General features: G+C 39.0%; 1 protein-coding gene across 5 annotated transcripts in view; it reads right to left on the reverse strand.

The window, feature by feature from the left end:
* The window catches only part of STK38L (serine/threonine kinase 38 like), an 80,960-nt gene that overhangs the window by 7,026 nt on the left and 51,405 nt on the right, over positions 1-22,529 (reverse strand). For all 5 annotated transcript variants that reach the window (XM_039240799.1, XM_039240803.1, XM_039240801.1 and 2 more), the window contains 7 exons: positions 19,038-19,089; positions 12,206-12,328; positions 11,692-11,775; positions 4,261-4,384; positions 2,405-2,559; positions 1,938-2,040; positions 1,699-1,760 (listed from right to left, as the gene is read on the reverse strand). In XM_039240799.1, coding sequence (XP_039096730.1) covers positions 1,699-1,760; positions 1,938-2,040; positions 2,405-2,559; positions 4,261-4,384; positions 11,692-11,775; positions 12,206-12,328; positions 19,038-19,089 — 703 coding nt within the window. The remainder of the gene's footprint in view (positions 1-1,698; positions 1,761-1,937; positions 2,041-2,404; positions 2,560-4,260; positions 4,385-11,691; positions 11,776-12,205; positions 12,329-19,037; positions 19,090-22,529) is intronic.

Here is a 22,529-nt window from a genome sequence, read left to right on the forward strand (position 1 = left end):
TTCTCGGTCCTTCCCAAATAACCCATTTTTGCTGGTAAAGTAATTGTTTTATTTTTAAGGTTAAAAATCTACTTCAAAAAGAATAAGGAGGTTGAGTCCAGTGGGCCTGGGTTCCCCACTCACTACTGGTGTGTTCTCAAGCAAGTTATTCAACCTGTCTGAAGCAAGTTATTCAACCTGTCTGAGCCTCAGCCTCTGCTTAGAGAAAAATGGGAGTAATAATACCTGTCCTAACTCAGTTGATAGGAGGGTGAAACAGAAAGGAAGTTGTAAACTGCAACCGACTAGATATATAAACATCCGGTATTTTCATTATAAACCTAATTCCAGGGAATTTCATTCTTAATTCATATAGAAATCTTACAAAAACAATTTTTTAAGGCAGTAGTTCTCAACTAAGGGCACTATGCTAGGGACTGTTTGAAAATGTGTGACAGCAGATTTTGTCATTTCAATGACCTGATGGGTGTGCTGACTGGCACTTAGTTGGAAGGGGGCAAAGGGGAGGATTTCCTGCCCCAAATACTAAGAGTCCCTCTACTTCTCCCTTGGTAAATAAACACTGAAGAAGTCATGATGATGGCCATGAAAATTATAAAACATGTACAGGAGTAATCACCTGTGAATGCTCTGTAAGTAGAACTCCCACCATATTTTTAAGCACTATTCATTTTTCCCCTTAAAAGTAGGAAATACTGCAATTCTTCTCAGTTGTAAAATCTGATCTGAAAGCGGCACATTTAAAAGTAGAAGGAAGTTTTTGTGATTATTTCATGGCTCCATACATTTAAAAAAATTTTTTTAAGCTTTTAAAAACACTGAAATGCTTTTACAAACACAGGAAGCTTGCAATTAACTACGTGGGCCAATGACAGAATGAGCTCAATCACACAAAGGTCATTTTATTTGGTTTGAGAGGGTATTAGACCTTTCAGTCTATTTGCCTTACCCAACACTCCGAGAAAATAATGAATTAGTTTCCCTGTCATCAATTGGTTGACTTTAACAAATATTTACAGAGTCTCTATATGGGCAAGCATTGTATAAGAAATCAGGAAAACAAAGTCAAAAGGCACATTCCTAACCCTGAGAATGTTTCTGGATCTAGTTAATAAAGGGAAAGAGGAAAGGGCACAAGCAATCCGTATATTGATTTGCTAAGTAATAAAGGAGAAATAGTTTGGGTAAACATAGTTTTATTCCACTTTCATTAAAAAGGTAATGAAGTTTACCTGTGGTAAAGTCTGCTCTCCAGTTTTATTTTATCTTAGTTTTATTGCAATACTGTTAACATGCCAAACTTCCTATTTACTTTGTCTATAAAGAAGTTCTCAGAGACACACAACCACCTTACTTCTGCTAATTGATATTTGTTATTTCAGAACAAGTATGATAAATGGAAACCATAAGGCATTCACTACAATTGTACTCATGTCCATGAGTTTTATATAAAGTGCTAATTACTAGTAAACAGGTGATTTAACTATAGATATGAGCCATAAAATAAAGTTAAATTAGCAGTCACTTTGCAGGCAAGGCAATGTTACAGAGAAACTAAGAGACTCATGTGATTGCAGAAGAAGTCCTATCATTGCTACAAAGTAGGTACTAATCATTGTGAAGATACAAAATGATCAAGCAGAACCAGGTGAAATTTTAGGAGCAGGGCAACCTTTCTTAAAGCCACAGCTGACTTACCAGCTGTCTTCTGTTCTTCTTCCATGTTTCTGCTTTCCTCTTTGAGTTCATGTTCTGAAATGCTAATGTCAACAAGAGAGATTTGTAATCATGAGGGAAAAACTCTACCAAAAAAAAAACAAATTCAAACATATACAAGTAAAATACATTGGTTTAAGGAGTGAGGACAGAGAAAGAGAACTTTTAGTTCTCAACAACCAGCTACACTAAGTTAACCTTAAAAAAAAAATCAGACTTACAGAAGTCACTTGGCGGGTTGTGTGTAAGGTTTCTGTAGAATTCAGTCCTATGGGCTTTCTTTAATCCCGTGCATAAACCAAAATCAGACAATTTTACATGACCCTAAAAAAAAAAAAATCTAGTAAAATCAATAGATTATATTGACTTTGAAACAAAAGCCTAATTACACATTTTCCTTTTAAATGTAATCATTATAAACATTCTTAGCTTATAATCCATATAGGTGATACATAAAATTATAAATATTTGATGATGATTTTCAAGAGTAGAAAGTGTTAGAAGATAACGACAGTCATATTCCCGTGATGTCATTTCACTCTGGAGTCCCCTCCTATTGCATCATTCTATGACATCACACAATTGGGCAAGGACATAAATTGTAGTTGCCCATTTTCAATCACAAAATCAGTTCCATCACCCCACAAAATAATCAGCAACCCAATATTTCACCAGTTTATTCACATGCCTTAGCATCCAATAATAGGTTGTCTGGTTTAATATCCCGATGAATGAAACCCAACTGGTGGATTGCATCTATGGCCAGAACAGTCTCTGAAATGTAGAACTGTGTCTCCTCCTCTGTCAAGGTATCTTTTTTCATTAGCAATGTCATCATGTCACCTAAATAAATGAAAATAAGTATCATGTATTAGAAGCACCTCAAGCTTTCTCTGTATCCGTAAAATCTATGCCTGATTTTTACATTTTACAACCCACCCAGTATATCTCCAACAGTCTCTAGGGCCAAGTAAAAAAAAAGTTACACTGCATTAGCAAAAGTTTCATGACATCTAATGATTTTAAAGTAGAAAGTTATGTGAAGTCAAATCAGAGCAGAGATGATAATGAAGTGATATCCACCACTCAACATCCAGAATAGGATAATATACTGAACTATGAAAATGAACCAGAGTAAACGTGCTAGAAATGGGATGTATTCTTCCAAATTCAAGTTTCAAAAATATTCAGAGCTCTTCAGTCCAGCAAAAACAGAACATCAGCTCACTAAAAGACATTCTTTCATTTTCCAAGATTTTTTCTTTAAAAGGGGACAAAGAATAAACAATAGTGAACTTACAGTTCAGAAATGACAACTGTTAGTATTTTTCATGATAGTTCAAGTCTTTAAAAGAACAACAACAACAAACATGTAGAAGTATTCTTCGTCCTCCATCCCATTTCATTCCCCTTTCCTTTTTTGCTGAGTAACCATGATCATGGATTTGGTTACTATGAATTTATAGCCTTTGATGTATCTTTTAAATTACATAAATGGTACGTGTAATTCCACAGCTGGCTTTATTACTCCACCATTTCTGACATCTTACTGAGATGAATAGAGCTCCTGACTTTTAACAACTGTAGAATAATTCATCACCTAATCGTGCCATATTTTATTTATCCAGTCTACTAACGGTCATTTATCCTGCACGCAGTGTTTCACTATCACAACAATGCTGCAATGAACACCTTTCACGAACCTGTTGTATGCATGTCGGGGAGAATCTCCGGCGAACACACTGGCTGTAGAGTTGCCAGAATGTAGGACTCGTGCCCTTTTCACTTCACGGCTATCTATGAACTGCTCTCCAGAAGAGTCAGAGATGAATTTACGTGGAAGAGAGGCCAGTTTCTCCCACGGTCTCATCAGACTTTTAATGTTTTTACTAATCAGATGAGTGTGAAATAGTATCTCACTCTTCTTTTAATTTGCATTGCCCTGAATATAAGCAGAGTTGAACACCTTCCTATATATTTATAGACCAACCCGAGTTTCCCTTCTATACATTATCTATCATTTGCCCACTGGGTTATTTGTCCTTTTCTTTCTTTTTTTTTTTTTTAAGTTTATTTATTTTAAAAGAGAGAGCAGGAGCAAGAGAAGGGCAGAGAGAGAGGGAGAGAGAGAATCCTAAGCAGGTTGGCAGTGTGCAGCCTGATGCAGGGCTTGAGATTCAAACCAGGAGATCACGATCTGAGCAGAAATCAAGAGTCTGATGCCCAAATGACTCAGCCACCCAGGCGCCCCTTGTCTTTTTCTTTAGTGACTTACTGTTCTTAACTCTAGACTTGTAACAATCTAATTATATACCGTAAACCCAGAATGGTAGTATTGAAAATGTGCCAACTTATCATTCTTTTAAAATAATCTGATTTGTGGTAAAAATTAGCATTATTATGGGAGGAACTATTGGAAGACCATGACTGCCTATGTAAAACCTCCGAGCTAGGACTCTAACAGCAAACCTAATCGAAAGGAGAATAATTTCATATAACGATGTGCTTATGTCAATCTGTCACTGCTATTACGTTTGCTTTTACCTCCGGGAAGAAATTCCATGATCAGATAAAGGTTCCTCTTATCTTGAAAACTGTAAAACATCTTCACCACCCAGGCACCATCTGCTTCTACCAAAATATCTCTTTCTGCTCGGATATGGGCCACCTAGATGAATGCATTTTGAAAAAATAATCGCAACACATCATACATTTTTCTAGTTTACCTCTTACAAGTATCCATCCAGTTCCTTAGTGGTTGTGAAGCAAAGGGGGAGTTTTTGAAAAGATTTGAAATATATATGCATGTTCATATTCTCATTACATATAAAGAACCTCTGGAAATAGTTTATTTTAGCTTTTATCTTTAGGCCTGGAAAAGTGGAATCTACAAGTTCGTTATAGGGAGCCTAGGCCCTCTGAGGTAGAAAAATGGTTAGTCTGAAAACCTCCCAAGCAGAATCCCCGTTTGCCAAGGATCTTAGCTTTGTCATAGCACTTCAGGTCCTGGTCTGACTTTTAAAAGTTGAAAGTAGTAAGCAATGCTTTACAGTTTGGTATGACAAAGGCATGGTCCTTAGCAAACTATTTTTAACTGTTATTGGTCAAAGAAAGGGCCTTATGTGCTCATTAACCATTCAGGTTTTTAAAAAAAATTTTTTTTAATGTTTATTTAATTTTGAGAGAGAGAGAGAGAGAGAGCACGAGCTGGGAAGGCGCAGAGAGAGAGGGAGACACAGAATCTGAAACAGGCTCCAGGCTCTGAGCTGTCAGCACAGAGCCCGACGTGGGGCTCAAACTCACAAACCGTGAGATCATGACCTGAGTTGAAGTCGGACATTTAACGGACTGAGCCACTCAGGCACCCAATCTAGAATTTTTTTTTTTTTTAAGAAGTAGACACATTTATAATAACTTTGTATGATTTTGCTAATTACAGTAACTTTATATTATTTTATTAAATATAAAACCTCAAAAATATCTATAAACAACCTACAGCAAATTAGTGTAACTTCTGGGGGGTTTGCTACTGATTTGTCAGACACACAATTACTAGGGATACTTTTATGTGAACATTTTGTAGTCTGAAAAATGTTATAAACAGTGATCTGTTGGGTTGGTATAATCAGTTTTTAGATATTTTTGCATTAATATATTTATGCATTCGTTTCAAAGATTAACAATAATATTTGATTTTACCCTTTAGTTATTCCCATTGTGCATTATTATGAATTCTGGCCCAAAGCACAAGAGAACCCAGATTTCATAAACTTTTTCATGATAATGAAATAAGATCTGCTTAAAATGTCATATCTGGGATTACTGTATTTATTACCTGGTGCAATAAATGCTCTGAGGGCAAAGCACAGGAACAACAGCTGAAAACTATGAACCTGTTTTCTGGCATCAAAAAACCTTATAACCTCTCTGGATCTGTTTCATAAAGTGAAAAATAGTATCAAAATTTGTACCCATTGTCTTTTACAAAGTATTTTAAGGCTGGTAAAGGAAAAACCTCAAACCTCTGATGCTGCATCTGGTGCTGTCAGGAAAAACTATATCAAAACTTGTCTTGATTGTTTTTAAATGTCTTAAAGTCAGGTCACAGGATGTCTTCAAAGAATAGGAAGTTATCACACATAGTAATCTGGTACCACAATACCAGATTAGAATCAAGAAGAATCAAGAAGTTAAGTTGCTACTTAATTTTGTGGATTGGCTAGTACTGAAGTAAATGTGATACATGAAGTAATGACCTTTCAGAAGTGAGTGACTACAGTTTTCTAAAATGAAATTCAATGGTAGAAAATGCACACCATGCAAAATAGACTTGATGTTTGGGCTCCAGTGGGATTTTTCCATGCACAGGAATGAAGAATGGTCAGAAGCTCTTCAATTTCTGGCAAAATATTCTAGATTGGTGCTGTCCAACAGAAATACACTGCAAGCCACATATATAATTTAAAGATTTCTGGTGGCCACATAAAAAGTAAAATGAAACAGGGGAAATGTTTTTTATTTAAAAAAAATTGTTTTTAATGTTTTTACTTTATTTTTTTGAGAGGGACAGAATGGTACTGGGGAAGGGGCAGAGAGAGGGAGACACTGAATCCAAAGTAGGCTCCAGGCTCTAAGCTGTCAGCACAGAGCCGGACGCAGGGCTCGAACTCATGGGCAGTGAGATCATGACCTGAGCTGAAGTCAGAATCTTAACCGACTGAGCCACCCAGGTGCCCCAGGGGGAATTAATTTTAATAATAAAGTTTATGTAATTCTATGTATCTAAAATGTTATCATTTCAGTACATAATCAATATAAAAACATTATTGAGATTTTTTTGTGCGGCATCTTCAAAATCTGGTATGTATTATCAATTCAGCCTAGCTCTACTTACGTGCCTGGTAGCCACATGTGGCTAGTAACTAACGAACTGCTTCCTTTTGTCCTTCCTCCAAAAGCCTATCCAGGACTAATCCCACAGGGCTTAGTTAGATCCTGTTAATCTCTTTGTCTTTCACCTCTACGTCTTGACCCAGGCCTTTATTCTTATCATTATCTGTGCTTCTCTAATACAATTCAGTATTTCAACCTTCCTTGAGTTCCAAACCTCTTCCCTCTGGAATCAGTCTGTCTTCAAAAAAGTCCCCTATCATCTCACCTCTGGATGGTTCCTATCACCTTGTTATCTTGCCTGAAAATAGGCTGTTTGCTGAGTTCTGTCTTCCTGCACAGTGAGTTCTCAAGAATGGCCTGCTTTTCTCTCACACCTTACTTGGTGAGGGGGTAGGTTTCCTGCTCATTTTCATGCTGTCTCAACCACTGTGGCACTTTCCTTCTCTGCAACTCCTTTGAAGTGCATGCTGTGAAATCCCATCAGCCATCATCTATCCTCACAGCTCTCATTTATAGAACTCCCAGTCAATCCCTCTCATTCATGACTTCAGCTCATGGCTCACCAACTTCCTTTCTATCTTTTCCACCCATGGATAGATTTCAACCGCCATAAGGATGAACCATCAGCTACCCTATCTATTGATTGACTTCTTCCTCATCCTCAATCTCTTCCACCACCGCACGTCAGCCACCATGGTAACCTTCTCATTACAAAAACTGTATCCCTTCTAAAATCTCAATTTTGAGGAACCTTTTTTAATGTTTGTTTATTTTTCATTTCTTTTTGAGAGAGAGAAAGCACACATGGCAAAGGGGCGGGGGGACAGACGATTTGAAGAAGACTCTGTGCTGACAGCAAAGAGCCCGATGTGGGGCTCGAACCCAGGAACCAAAGAGTGAGATCATGACCTGAGCTAGAGTCAGATGCTTAACCAACTGAGCCACCCAGGAGCCCCCCTCCCTTTTTTTATGTTTATTTATTTATTTTGAGAGAGTATGAGAGAGCGCAAGAGCGACAGATTGCATGTGAAAGTGGGGGATGGGCAGAAAAAGAGGAAGAGAGAGAATCCCAAGCAGGCTCCACAGAGTCCAGCATGGGGATCAATTCCACGAACAGTGAGATCATCACCTGAGCTTAGTCAAGAGTTGGACGCCTAACCAGCTGAGCCACTCAGGAGCCTCAAGGAACCCTCCCATCTAATCTCCACCTTTTGTCTTTCCAGATCTTATTCTTGTACTTCAAGACTCCATGGACTCTACAACTTTTTCTCGATTAGTCTCCTCACAATTTCGTTTCTTTTTGTGTCCAGCCTAGACTCCATCATTATGATCACTCTTATAATGCTTTAAACTCCCTTGTCCTCTTCTTCCATTGTATTTTCCTGCCAAAACATCAAAACATCCCCAAAGCAACTAAGTATTACTACAGAAAGATTACCTAACTCTGCTAACTGGTTTCACTTTACATTCCTGATTGCCAATCTCCACAGGTATTCAACTGTGTTTCCCTAGCAAGTCTGCGTTCACACCATTCAAGTCGATAGTTTTGACTACTTCACAAATTCTCTGCCCTTATATCTCCAGCTGGCTATCTACTGAGATGATGGCCTCACTTATTTACACTCAGGTAGGAACTTGGCACTTGACACTACCAGATCAGCCATCCTGCATTTGTCCCCGTTTTCTCTGCCTCTCCTTCCTGTTTTAATGGATAAGTACGTGTCTATTCCTATCAAAGACCAACTCTTCTGTCTTCCAATGTATTCCTATAATTATCTCCCCTCTCCTACATCTTCAATCTTCTTTCTGATTCTTCCAATCGTCATCAAACACTTCCTGTCTTAAAAAGAGAAAGAGAGAAAAAAACCTCTTTATCCTAAATCCCACTTTACAAATCTGTTCTTTGTTCTGCTTCACATGAAAGATTTCTCTGTGCTCACATCTCCACTTCTTGCTTCCTGTAACACTATTTCAGTTAGGCTTCTGCCCCCCAATTCACTGGAAATGTACTTGCCAAGTTGTTAATCTCCATATTGGGACATCCACTGGCTTGTCTTCCTCCTTGTCCTCACTTAGCAGCATTCCACATAGTTGACCACTCACCTCCTCCTCTAAACACTTTCTTCTCTTGGCTTCCAGGGCCCCTCCCTGATTAGATGTTCTCCCAGCTTGCCCTCCCTGATTAGATGTTCCCTCTCAGTCCCCTTGGCTGGTTTCTCTTCTGCCTATTGCTCTCTAGGGCTTGGATCCAGGCCCCCTTTATTTCTCTATCCAGATTTGTTTTCTAGGCAATTTCATCTTGTCGAATTACTTTAAATACGATCAATATATTGCTGGCTTCCAAATTATATTTCTAGTCAAACTTCTCTCTGTATTATTCTAGCCAACTGTCAACTCAATACCTCTTCTTGGAGATCTAACAGGCAGCTCAAACTTAGTATGCACAAAGAGAACTCTTCATTCCCCTCATCTCCAAACCTGTTCTTAATTCAGTCTTTTCTGAATCAGAAACAACACCATCGTGTACCCCATTCCTAAGTGAAACTCCAAGTATGATCCTGATTCTTCTATTTTTTCCTCACTCCCATCACCCCTCCTCTCATCCCCCAATAGGACATCACAGAAAATCCTGCGGACTCTTCCACTAAAACACACTTGGTCTGCAGGACTTTCCTTCAGCGTCACTGCTGCAGCCCCACTATAAGCCACAGTCACGTCCTGGCTGGAGTTGCCACACAGTCTCTCAGCGGGCTTCTCTGCTTCAACTCTGGTTTCGTCTGTCAGCAAGCAAAGGGATTGAGTCATCTTTGTAAAACATCAATGCCACTCCCCTGTTCAAACGAGAGTGTCCTCCCCTTGCATTGAGAATAAAACCCAAAGGTTCTGTCTTGGCCTTCAAAGCCCTGCGTGATCTTGTCCCTGCCTGCCTCTCCCACCATTCTTCCCGCACTGAATTCTAGCCACAAGGGCTTCCTTCTCCTCTTTGAGCAGGACTAGACTATTCTTGCCTAAGGGCCTCTGCATTTGCAGATATTTGTTCTACCAGATCTTTATCTGCCATTCTTTCTCATTACTCAGTCTTTCATCAAATATTCCCTCTTTAGAGACACATCCCTCCTAAACCCAGGTCATCTGCATCAATTTACCCTTTTGTTACAACCTTCCTTACATTCTTTCTCAATCATGACTACTTGAAATAGCTGTCTGCCTATTTCCCCACTACTGGAAAAAAACAATGATCAGGTTTGTCCTGTTAACCACTGTATTCCCAGAACTAGAGCACATTATAGGCACACATGGCACATCACAGGCACCAAATAAATACTTGCTGGGTGCACAGACTAGAAATAGTGAAAGAACCCAGTGAAAATTCAAGAGGGCATGTTTAAATGAAAATCAATAGTATTCCGCTGTAATACCAAGGAAGCTTCGGTGGGGCTTTTCTGAGCTGCCACGAAGGTGCTCGGTCCTTCAGAGGAAGCTAAGGCCACACTGGGGGGAGGCCCTCAGTTCATCCAGCAACTAGCAGCAGGCCAGACACAGCTCTCGTCTGCACCATGGCCTCTGTCTCGGGACTCCCCTGCTTCTGCTCAGTCCTCATCCCGTGGGACCATGAGGGGACAGTCTAGGGTCAACACCCTCATTAAAGCAGCAAGTACAGATGTTGAACCTTTCTGGCCTAGCTGGTCTCCAAAGGCCCTGGCCAGCGTCAACATCAGGAGCCTCATCTGCAAAGTAGGAGCCGGTGGGCCCGCCCCAGCAGCCAGTGCTGCACCAGGGGGAGGTCCCGCTCCCTCTACCACGGCTGCCCCGGCTGAGAAGAAAGTGGAAGCAAAGAAGAATCAAAGGAGTCTACGATGACAAGCGCTTTGGTCTTTTGGACTAAACCTCTTCCTCAACCCATTCAATAAAAAGCTGAACTGGTGGGGCGCCTGGGTGGCTCAGTCAGTTAAGCGACCGACTTCGGCTCAGGTCATGATCTCACGGTTCGTGGGTTCGAGCCCCCATCAGGCTCTGTGCTGACCGCTCAGAGCCTGGAACCTGCTTCAGATTCTGTGTCTCTCTCTCTGACCCTCCCCTACTCATGCTGTTTCTCTCTGACTCTCAAAAATAAATTTAAAAAATAAATTAATAAAAAACAAAAACCCTGAACTGGTAAGTAAACTTTAGGCAGACACTAAAAGGCTGAAGTAAAGAATTAGGTAGAGAGAGGCACTATCCTCCGTGTCCCCACTGTTGAGTCCTTCCCTAGCATATGTAACCAATTTACGGTTCCGTGGAGTATCCACCCAGACTAGACACAGAGGTGAGTACATAAAGTAATACTGATGTTTTCAGATTTATGGCCAACCCTTAAACTGCATTAAGTCACAGGAAACATGGAGAATCCAGGAGTATGAAATTAGAGGGGTTACAGATTTTAGAACTATGTAAAATCAGCAGACTCTCAGGAGACTGCTCTTGCTTCTATGTGATGGGGGATAAAGGAAGCTGAGAACTGTCCTTTGTTTTCACTGAAGTCAGAAAAGAAGGTCTTTTGTTATGGACTGACTGTGTACCCCTCGCAAGCCCCCCAAATTCCTATGGTGAAGCCCTAACCCTCAGGGTGACTGAACTGGGAGATGGGGCCTCAAAGGAAGTAATCAAGGTTAACGGAGGTCATGGAGGGAGAGGGGGAGAGTGTCCTTGTAAGAAAAGATGCCCAAGAGCTCAGTTCTCTCTCGGTGCACACACCAAGGGCACTCTGTGGGAAGCCATCCGCACGCCAGTAAGCTCACCTCGCCAGAAGTCAAACCCTGCCATGATATTGATCTTGGACTTTTGGCCTCCAGAGCTATGAGAAAATAAATTTCTGTGGTTTAAGCCACCTACTCTGTGGCAGGCTAAGACATTTTCAGGTTATAAATCTGGAAGAAATTTTAACTTTAAGAATTGAGAAACAATGGAACAGGCTATCAAAACAATTAACAGGACTATATGTAGTAAGATGTGTAGATTCCTTTTTATAAATTCCAATATTTCCATTTCCTCTACACCTAGCCAGTGGTGTTCCTCTGGTTACATGTGCTAAAGAACTCATACCTGCTCTTTTTCAAGCATATCAGCTTTTCTCAATATCTTCATTGCATAGATATGGCCTGTATCTTTCTTCTGGACCAGCCGCACCTAGAATGTAAAAATTGATCATACTATCAATGTTAAACAGTCACTACTATTGATTTAGGAACAAAAGATAAGTTCCTTTAAAGAGACAGTGGCAATTTGCCCCTGCTTATGTTTTAGGAATTCCATTAAAATTAAACTATTTGATAAGTAAGCTATTTTAATATATATTTTAAACTATCTGAAGATATTCGCTTTCAATAGCAGTGCCTTTAGAAAAGAAGTAACCTCGGGGCACCTGGGTGGCTCAGTTAAGTGTCCGACTTCAGCTCAGGTCATGATCTTTTGTCAGGCTCTGTGCTGACAGCTCAGAGCCTGGAGACAGCTTGGGATTCTGTGTGTGTGTCTGTCTCTGCCCCTCCTCTGCTTGCACTCTGTCTCTCTCTAAAAATAAATAAACATAAAAAAAAGAAAAAAGAAAAAAAGAAGTAACCTCTCCAAATGCTCCTCTTCCTATAACTTTCAGAGACTCAAAGTCATCCAAGCCAAGTCTGGTCCTCTTGAGCCGTAAGAACTCTGTTTCCTTTCGGGCATGCTGTGATCGGCGTAACTTTTTCTGTTAAAAAAAAGGCAATTTAAAAAGATGATTTTTGTTTTCAAGAAAGGCTATAGTATTAAAAAGATAAGGTATATAAAAATGGGAGTAATGTATCTTAAATATTATATACTAGTACTAGAAATTATTTACCAAAGTCAAATATTCATTAAGCATGAAAAGAATAAAGCAATCTTAAGAAACTATTTTTTATTTTTAACAATCGATAAATCGTTATTCTTCATGTGGACTCCATTAAATATTTTACCTTAATGAGATTATCATGTATTTCATCTATATGCTAACTTAATTTATAAATAAAAATTAAACTTTAGGAAATGCTAATAGTATTCTGGTAATTATTTTTATAGTCAGGCAATCTACTTTGCTTCACTTCCCTAATTTCCAAGGTTGTTCTGTCACAACTACTGAGAATTAGGACACCAAAATAACATAACAGCAGTGTTTCCATAGAGATTTGCTTTTGACAGGATTTTTTTCTTAGATAAATTTTAATAAACTCCTTGAAATCTGGCATACAACTTCCTAAAAATATGAAATTGCAAAAAAAAAAACCCCACATAATGATTACATGAAGAATTCATTAAAATATTAAAGTCAGTAATTTCACAGTTCACTCTCTAAAGATCACCAAAAATAACCGCCATTAATAAGAAACATTATGAAATACCTGTAGGTTACATTCAGAATAGGCATCTATCTCATTGTCCTAAACCTCATTTTTCCCCTTCCCAACAAAACTCTGTTGACATTCTGTTAGTTCCTAGTTGAGGTAACATATAGTGAGAAATAAACAAAATCAAAAAAATTAAGCACCTGTTCATCTTCAAATGAACCCTGCCAGGTTTTCAGGAGTCCAGTCGGAGGGAAAGGCAAGTCAAATGACCTTAACAGCTCAGAAGCACTGCTTTTAAATGCAGCACAAAGTATAACCACTGAGTAGTCTCTTACTACTCCTGGGTGTATCTGCTTTCAAAAAGGTTTGGCAAACTATCAATTAATTGGAAATCTGTAAGTGTATATCCCCAATGCAATGGAATTCTGATCCTTGGAACAAAGTTAATCTAAGAAAATGAAATCCAGAAATGATGTTTTCAACTTAAACATCTTTTCTCTAGGGGCGCCTGGGTGGCTCAGTCAGTTAAGTGTCCAACATTGGCTCAGGTCATGATCTCGCGGTTCATGGGTTCGAGCCCCGCATGGGGCTCTGTGCTGACAGCTCAGAGCCTGGAGCCTGTTTCAGATTCTCCTTCTCTCTCTGATTCCCCCATGTTCACACACTCTCTCTCTCTCTGTCTCTCTCTTTCTCAGAAATAAATAAAACATTAAAAAAAATTTTCTCTAAAGACTGTATTTTTAAGTCATCTCTACACGCAACAAGGGGCTCAGACTCCCAGCCCTGAGATCAAGGGTTAACATGACTCTACTGAGACAGCCAGCCACCACTGAATATCTTTAAACAGCTGAATGAAGTTATACACTCAGGCACATCAATGGTAGAAATAATGAAGACTATTTTTTTTGTTCAAAAATGCTCATTCATTGATTTTTTTAAAATAACTGAAATACTAGTAAAACCAAAGAGCCCAAAAACGTAGCTTGTTTTAAGACTATAATTAAAAAGGCCACATGGTGGCACTATAGTATCATGTCTTACAAAGCAGTCAGGAGGGTTGGGGGGGGTTGTTTTAATTACAGAAATGAATGAATCTAAGAAATTTAGAAGACATTCTGGACTGTTGACTTCATGGACTATAAAAATGGAATACAGTTGGGTGTAGTTTCAGAAACTTGTCTAATCCAAATGAAAAAGATGACCTTATTACCTACTTTAATAAACTGTGCTCAAAATCAACAAGAGAGAAGACACTAAAGAAAATAATGTTCACTAATATTTGATAGGTTGTGGAATGCAGCAAGTAAACAATATTTACATCGTGTGGGGCACAGCTATATGATGGCAAAAAAGGAGAATCACAAGCATATGGAGCACATAATTTTACAAAGATGGGACATCACTATAACATTGTGAGGTTACTTTAAAAAAAAGAAAAAAGAAAAACCTATTTCATGATCTATTAGTCTTAAAGTCGGTGTTGCAGTCTGCAGGGAGCTGAAGCAAGCTAGTGCTAAAAAAAATGTACTGACGACACGTTGAGCAGAGTAATGCACAGAATTGTTGGACTGCTATGTTGTACACCTAGTATAACACTGTATGTTAACTATACTGAGAATTAAAAACTTGATAAATTCAAAATATATATATTGATGAAAAAAAGCATGTTGATGCATCTGTTCATGACCTGTGTAGATTAAACAACCTTGAAAAACAAATCACGTTTTTGTGGTAATTATATCCTTTTTCACCAAAGAGAACAAAATCTGGAGACAGGTTTAACATTTCATGGCTCTCTTTAAAAGCAGCTTAAATTTGTCTAGTTTGGTTTTCTATGAGAGTGAAGAATATTCCATGTCTGATGGGATTTTCGTAAGTGAGATGAAACTAGACACACATCGTTTTCTTCCTTTCTCCATTCCTTTTTAAATGAGTGTTCCTTGGGGCACCTGGGGTGGCTTAGCTGGTTAAGCATCTGACCCTCGGTCTTGGCTCAAGTCATGATCTCATGGTTCCTGAAATCAAACCCCACATCGGGCTCTGTGCTAACACAGAGCCTGCTTGGGGTTCTCTTTCCCTTTCTCTCTGCCCCTCCCCAAGCTTGCACACTCTCTCTCAAAATAAATAAATAAACTTAAAAAAAAAAAAGGGATGTTCCTCAAACTCATGATCTGTGGGATGTTCAGTTTTTATAGAAGCCAATGTGCACAGAAGCTCTGCGATATGAGAGTTCAGCTGGCAACTTCCATTCTGCACAGACTTTCTATGTGGCCACAGTGTACGGTTTATTTTTCAGAAATAACTTTCAAATTACTTCACCAAGATTTTCCATTACAAAATTAGGGATAAATACTACTTTTCATCTTAAAACTAGATTTTTTTAATGTTTTATTTTATTTTTGAGAAAGTGAGAGGCAGAGTGTGAGAGGGAAGGGGCAGAGAGAGAGAGGGAGACACAGAACTTGAAGCAGGCTCCAGGCTCTGAGCTGTCAGCACGGAGCCCAACGTCGGTCTCAAACCCACAAACCATGAGATCATGACTTCAGCCGAAGTCAGACGCTTAACCAACTGAGCCACCCAGGTGCCCCTAAAACTAGATTTTTAGAAAACAGTTTTATTTTTAAAAAATCCACCCCACATAATGATAGTTCCAATATATTTTATATTAAGGTTAAGAGAGGATGTCTATTTTCTAGAATTTGACAAAATCTAGGTCCCAGCATGGGCCTAATAATAAGCATTTGTGGAATTAAAGTATCTTCACAGAAAAATGCTAGAGGTTTTATAGTTTTTATAGGGCGCTGTTTGTAGGTATAAATCATCACATTTTCTACCAGTTCTTTGGAAGAATTAAAGAAAACCATTCTAAATGTATTTGCACATCCTGGTGCAGACCAGCTGTTGGAAACTGGGAGCAACAAACTGTATTCAACCTCCGAAATAGTGGATTTGGCCTGCAAGTTGTTTCTAGAGCACTTGAATTACTTGCCGATATTTTAAAAAGTAGGTGATTTCGCATAAAAGTCCAGATTTCTAGCTTCTCTTGAAAAACAGGAACTTGGCCACACTTGGCCAAAGTGACAGTCACTCCCCTGAAAGACATCGGGTTTCTAACCTGTCACAGTCCTCACCCCTGATGCCAGTCATCAGGGGACATGTAGAATTGGACTGGAGCTCCTGTTCTCGTTTAGTAAAGTGAAAAGTGGTATGTCACTACCAAAAGATCAACGGGGAGGTTCAAATATTTTAGAAAGAGAAAAAGAATCTACTTTTTTGTGGAAGTGAGATGACAGTCTTAGCAGCTGAATATGCAAATAAAGTGTGTTTGGTCGAAAGAATCTAGAACCTAAGATGTTGTGAAACCAAGCCGGCCAGCTTACTTCATTCATGTTATCTGCGTGGCCCCTGGGCAACTGGTTTTATCATTTCTCCCTCTAGATTCTGAATTAGGACCTTATGCTTAAGATTCCTCTATCGATATAATGATGTACAATGTACATTAAAATAATTACAGTTGTATGATTATTAATGATAAGAAAATTAATACTAATAAATGGGTGGAAAGATGTGCTTGCCCTTATTTTTACTCTATAGATTATAATACAGATCTAAATCATTACCTTTCTCACGTAAAGCTTAAAGAATATAAATTAAATGAGTTTTTAAAATATTATAGTAATTTTACGTAAATAATTTAGATTTTCTAGGCTGAGTCAACTGATTAACAAAATAACCACCTTTAGTCCAAATCATTAAATATATTTTATTTCACTTAAACATTTCCAACAGAAAAATACAGGTAAAGTACTAGGAAAGGTACAGGGAAGATTAAATAATTGTTTGATTTCAAGTCATCATTTGTTAGACTATTCTTTTTTTTATTTTTTAAAATGTTTTATTTATTTTTGAGAGAAGGAGAGAGAGACAGCGTGAGCAGGGGAGGGTCAGAGAGAGAGGGAGTCACAGACTGAAACAGGCTCCAGGCTCTGAGCTGGCAGTCAGCACAGAGCCCGACGCGGGGCTCGAACCCATGAACCGCGAGATCATGACCTAAGCGAAAGTCGGATGCTTAACTGACTGAGCCACCCAGGCGCCCCTAGACTACTCTTTAAATACAGAATTCTTTTCTGATCATTGAAACCTGTTAAGCAAATTAATCTAGGTTGTACCTCCCTACTGCCTAGAAAATAAAGTGTACGTTTCTCAGTAAGCTCTTTCTAGTCTAGACTTTCCACTATGTGATGTCACCTGACCTTGTTATTTCCTTTACTGGATCCTTCAGTTCATTGTTCTGCATCATTCTGTATGTATTTCTTAACTCTCATGTAAATCTACCTATTGTTTTCAACATTCAAATCAATTGTTACTTCCTCTGAATTAGAAAAAAAAAAATCCCTATATTTTCAGAGCTTTCTAGAGTCTATCATGTATACATGTTTTTACACACACACACATACATGATCTCTCCTTCTGGTCAGTAAACTCCTTGAGGGAGTTCATGTATTCACTAAATTTTGTCTAGCCCTCTGCCAGCTCTGGGGGGGTAACGCCGAGTAAGACGTGACGGAGTTTGTACCGCGGGGAGGTATTTTAGGGCTGCCATGCAGACAGAACAGTGGGAGTGCAGAATGCAGGGGGGGCACCCCAAGAGATCAGGGAAGACTTCCCAGTGGTGCTGAGGCCCGAAGTGAGGCCCAGAGCTTCTAAAAGAACGAGAGGAGCTGGGCGGGAGTAAGGAAGTTCTGAGTGGCAGAAATAACAGGTGAAAGGTCCACAGGCAAGAGTGTGGAAGTTAAAGTAACTCAGTATTGGTGGGCAGCGTGGAGGTAGTGACAACAGATGAGGCTGGAGAGAGAGCAGAGGCCAAAGTGTGTAGGGTCTGACACAGTCATGTTCAAGACTTCCCTTACCCGAGAGTACTGGGGAGCTTATGAAGGGTGTTAAGCAAGAGTGATGTGATCAAACCCGTCTTTATTTTTTTTAAGCTTATTTATTTAGAGAGAGAGAAAGTGCATGCATGCATGAGAGGGGGAGGGACAGAGAGGGAGGGAGAGGGAGAGGGGGAGAGGATCCCAAGCAGACTCCATGCTGTCAGCACAGCTGACAGAGCTAGATCCCGTGGACCAGGAGATCATGACCCGAGCCAGGATCAAGAGTTGGCCCCCATCTGAGCCACCCAGGTGCCCCTCAAACCTGTTTTTAGACCGAAAACTCTGGATAGTGTAGGCAGAAAACCTGGGAGTGTGAAGAGACTAGCTGGGGGCAGTTATTCTTTAAGTGAAATACACAGTAGTTTGAGGTAGGGTAGAGGCAGGTGTCTGGGTGGCTCGGTCAGTTGAATGTCTGACTCTAGCCTGGGTCATGATCTCACTACTTGTGAATTCGAGCTCAAGCTTGGCGTCGGGCTCTCTGCTGTCAGCATAGGGCCTGCTTCAGATCCCTGTCCCCATCTCTTTCTCTGCCCTTCCCCCATTCAGGCGCTCGCGCGCTCTCTCTCTCTCAAAATAAATAAATACACTTAAAAAAATAAAGTTTTTTTTAAAGCACTGGACTAGAGAACTAGATGGTTTTAAGATACATTCAGGAAAAAATTGTGAGAAGATTTGGCAATTCACTGATTCTTCTTAGTCTCCTCTTTTCTTATTCCATACACTTAGGATACTATAGATGCTGTTCACTAAATCTATGTTCCCGGAACTTAAAACAAGCTGCCTCCTTTTAATGATCTCCATCACAGCAACAAAGAAGCTCATATTCCAATTATGAAATCTGCATTACCTAAGTTATAAAATCATCTGATATCAGTAAATGAAAAAGTCACTGGGGTTGTCATTATACAGTAATTAGTCTCTCCCTCTTCAATTTTCTTGAGCTGTAACTGACATAACGCAAGCTTAAAGCATACAATGTGATGATTTGATGCACATACATATTATAATATGATTACCAAAATAAGGCTAGTTATCATACCCATCACCTCACATAAGTTAATTTTTTTTTTTTTGTAGCGTGAACATTTAAGGTCCACTCTTAGCAATTTTCAAGTACATAGTATGGCTACCCTATAGTCATATTAATTACAGCTAATGTTACCTCTTCATCTGCTAATCCTTCTTCTTCCATGGCCACTTCTAATTTCTTCTGCCTTTTCAAAGAAAAAATAATTTAGATTTGAAATACATTCTAATTATCCCCATTTAAGAAATGTTTATTTTTTATTCAAGGTTACCCCTCAAGTTTGCTATACTAAAAAAAAAAAAAAGTCTTTCAAGATGAATCAAAATAATCAAGAAAATAGTTTTCTTTCTCAAAATTAAATCCAACCCAGATTTCAAATCACTTTCTCACACCAGCCAAATGAAAAATTTGCCTCTAATGCTGCTTAAATCAATGATTGGCAAAGGTGACTAATGTTCTAATAAGGAAAATATGTTATCTAATATTCAAACCACCAAAACCATTAACATTTATCAATGTTTAAATCAGAATTATATAAAGGTAACTATAGTGACTAAAAGTGTAAATATTTAAGGTGGATATTCCGTTTGAATCCCGATTCTAATAACTTATTAGCTAACTGAGCTTGTATAAGTCCTTCATTTCAAGTCTAAGCTTGATTTCCTAATCAATCAAGAAACATGTTCAATGCAATTGAGTAGATTTTATTCTAATTCTTTGAAAATTGGAAAGTCATATGTGTACGTAAAAAAACCCCACTAACCACCAGAACATTTGCTATTCTAGGTATAGCCAAGTTCAGTTATTCATTATCTTTAAGTGACACCACTGAAGCACACTAAGCAAGCACTGCAGGGATGGGGAGGAGGGCGGGAAGGGTGGGTGAATTAAGTCATTAGGAACTAGGGGGTGGGCTGTTATACAAATTTTGCAGCTCATTTCCAAGAGAATATTAAGCATTTTATTTCTACCATACTGATTTTTCCTAAAGATGAACCTAAGAGCATTCTTCCTAGCTGGTTCTGGACTATGTCAGAAGACTAACTTTCCAGGATTTAATTACATGGGAATGTACCTAAGGGTGGAGGATTGAAGTCATCAAATACATTTTCTAGCATTTGTCCTTTATGGTAATATGTCTGAAGGTAAGTGCGTTCCTAACCCATCATTTTCTTAGAAAATTCGTAACAAAAATATCTAAAGCCTGTTCATAAATCAGCACTCCAATGGCAACGACACGTAATGACATGTTCTCTGCCTACTTCATCAACATCTGTAATAGACTTCTTGGTGCTTATCACACTGATTTTTATCTTTTACTTACACGCTGTTCTTCTAAGCCCAACCCTTGGAATGGAATAAGCTCTGGGCCTGCTACCATGCACCTCTGGGCATGGCAAGGCTGCTTGCTGAGTGATTTTGAGCTTTCTCCTCTGTGGAAAGAATCCACAGTGTAAGAGGACCATTCATCTGGGAGGGCCTATCACTGTACAAGCAACTTCATTCTTCTGTCACATCACTACTGTCCTCTTTCCTCAATCCTGGCCAAAACGAACTCTTCATGCAGTCATCCCTTACTCTGGAGAGAGAGGCAGTAGCCTTCGTCTGTTTCCACCATATCTAAATGAGAAGACCCATGACTTCCCGTGCACCTTTCAAAGAAAATGGTCTTCTTCCTAAATGCTCTGATGTTTTGTTCTGGTTGGTACTCTGTTTGGCTTTGTCTTTATGCAATTAGTTAAGCCTTAAAAATTTGTCGCATAGAATCCTGAAGTACAAGTTTGCAGTAAGCGCGAGCTGTTTAATAGGACTTACATGACACCAAGCTGAGACTGCCTTTTTTTTTTTTTTTTTCTTAAATAACAGCAGATACTTTTATTCTTACTTTGCTTTGTTTGGAAATAGAGGGCAAAACTGAACTACTCAAAGATTTCATCAAAAAAAGACAACAAGCCTTCAAAATTCTGATGCACAACTTAAGTGTCTGCCTCCCAAAGAAGCAGTCTTTCTTTCCCGGATTCTCTTCTACTCCATTTACTCTCCTTAGTGATTGGATCATTTCCAGAGACTTTCATTATATTTACAGTTAGTGTAATTACTCATATGTTTGCCTTCATTTCTAGCTGATTGTGTGGTCTCTATTTGTGTCAACTTTTTGGCATTTCAGTTTTGCTTTTTCCCTTGCCTTATTTTAAGCCGGTTCTTCCCCCCCCTCCCCGCCCCCCCGACTCATTTCATTATTTTCCTTTCATTAGTTTGGAAGTTAGACTTAACAAACTCTGTTAGTCTGAAATGAATCAATCTTTACCCCTCTGTATGTCGTATCTCTATCATGGAGATACAAAGATCTCTAGCAACACTTTAATTCCACTAACTTCTCTCCTGACTGAGAGTCCATCATTGGAAAATATTTTAATTCTACTGTAACAAGTGTATAAGACTTTATCATCATTGCTGTTTTTATACAATTTGCGTTGAGATTTATCCACACATTCATATTTATCTCTGTGATCACTTTCCTTCAGCCTAAATGGATTCTTCTGGAAGTTCTGCCCATGGTGAACTCTTAAGTTTATCCTGCCTCTGCCCCAACCTCTTTCTTCTCTTCCTTTAGGAACTTTGGTTAAAGATATGTTAGCTCTCCCCCCATGCTCCATATTTAACTCTCCTTCATATGTTCCTACTCTGTGTCTCCAGGTTGACTTCTGAATAATAATTTAAGTTTTATTTTCGAGTTCAATTCTCTGCTCAGCTTGTCTGATGTGTAGTTAGACCTGCCCGACATTCATATCTGGCTAGTCACCACTTCTGTCAATCTTTCTCACTCTGAAATTCTATTCTCCTGCTGCTGTCATGGTCCTAATTCAAGCCTGCTTTCCAAATGCTGGGACTATATCACTAGCCTTTCCTGTTTCTTATCTCTCTACCCACAATCCATTCTGTACATCATGACTAAAGTACTCTTCTAGAGAAACACCCATGATCACGGATTCTGCTCAAAAATCTTCAAGGGTCTTTACTCCCATGAGAATAGCTACATTAACAAAGCAGCCCAGGCTCCCAGGAAATGCTGAGATCCACCTTGAGCTCAACCGGCTCTTGCTTGACCCAGCACTGAAGGTGATTTCTTCGGTCTGTAATATCCTTCCTCCTGCTCTTCTCTCTCTTCCTTCTCCCTTTTCTGTATATATAATTAATACCCTTCTTTAAGAACTCTGAGAAATGCCACCACCATTTATGAAGCCCTCCCAGCTGCTTTACTCAAAAGCAATCTCCCTCTTCTTTGCACTTCTCTTAGTGACGCTTTTCACTCTGTCATGTAATATTTATGTGCATTACCTGCCTTACTAGAGTTTTCTGAAGGCAGAATAACACCTCATTCATGTTTTTATTCTTCCACTCTCATTCTCACTCTATACATGGCTTTCGATTAGAATTAATTATTCCGAAAGTATAAGGATATATTATAAGTTCACAGCTGGGAATGTTTTATTTAAAATATCAATTGACATGTGATAGACTATGGGTGCAGAGGACAAGAAACCATTCTGTTAAAATAACTAGAGGCACTGTCAGTATAGGAAACCTAAAAACAGTATACAGCAACCCACAATATTTATATTATTA

Source organism: Hyaena hyaena, unplaced genomic scaffold, assembly GCF_003009895.1.
Source record: "Hyaena hyaena isolate Hyena2069 unplaced genomic scaffold, ASM300989v1 scaffold_182, whole genome shotgun sequence".
Lineage (NCBI taxonomy): Eukaryota > Metazoa > Chordata > Mammalia > Carnivora > Hyaenidae > Hyaena > Hyaena hyaena.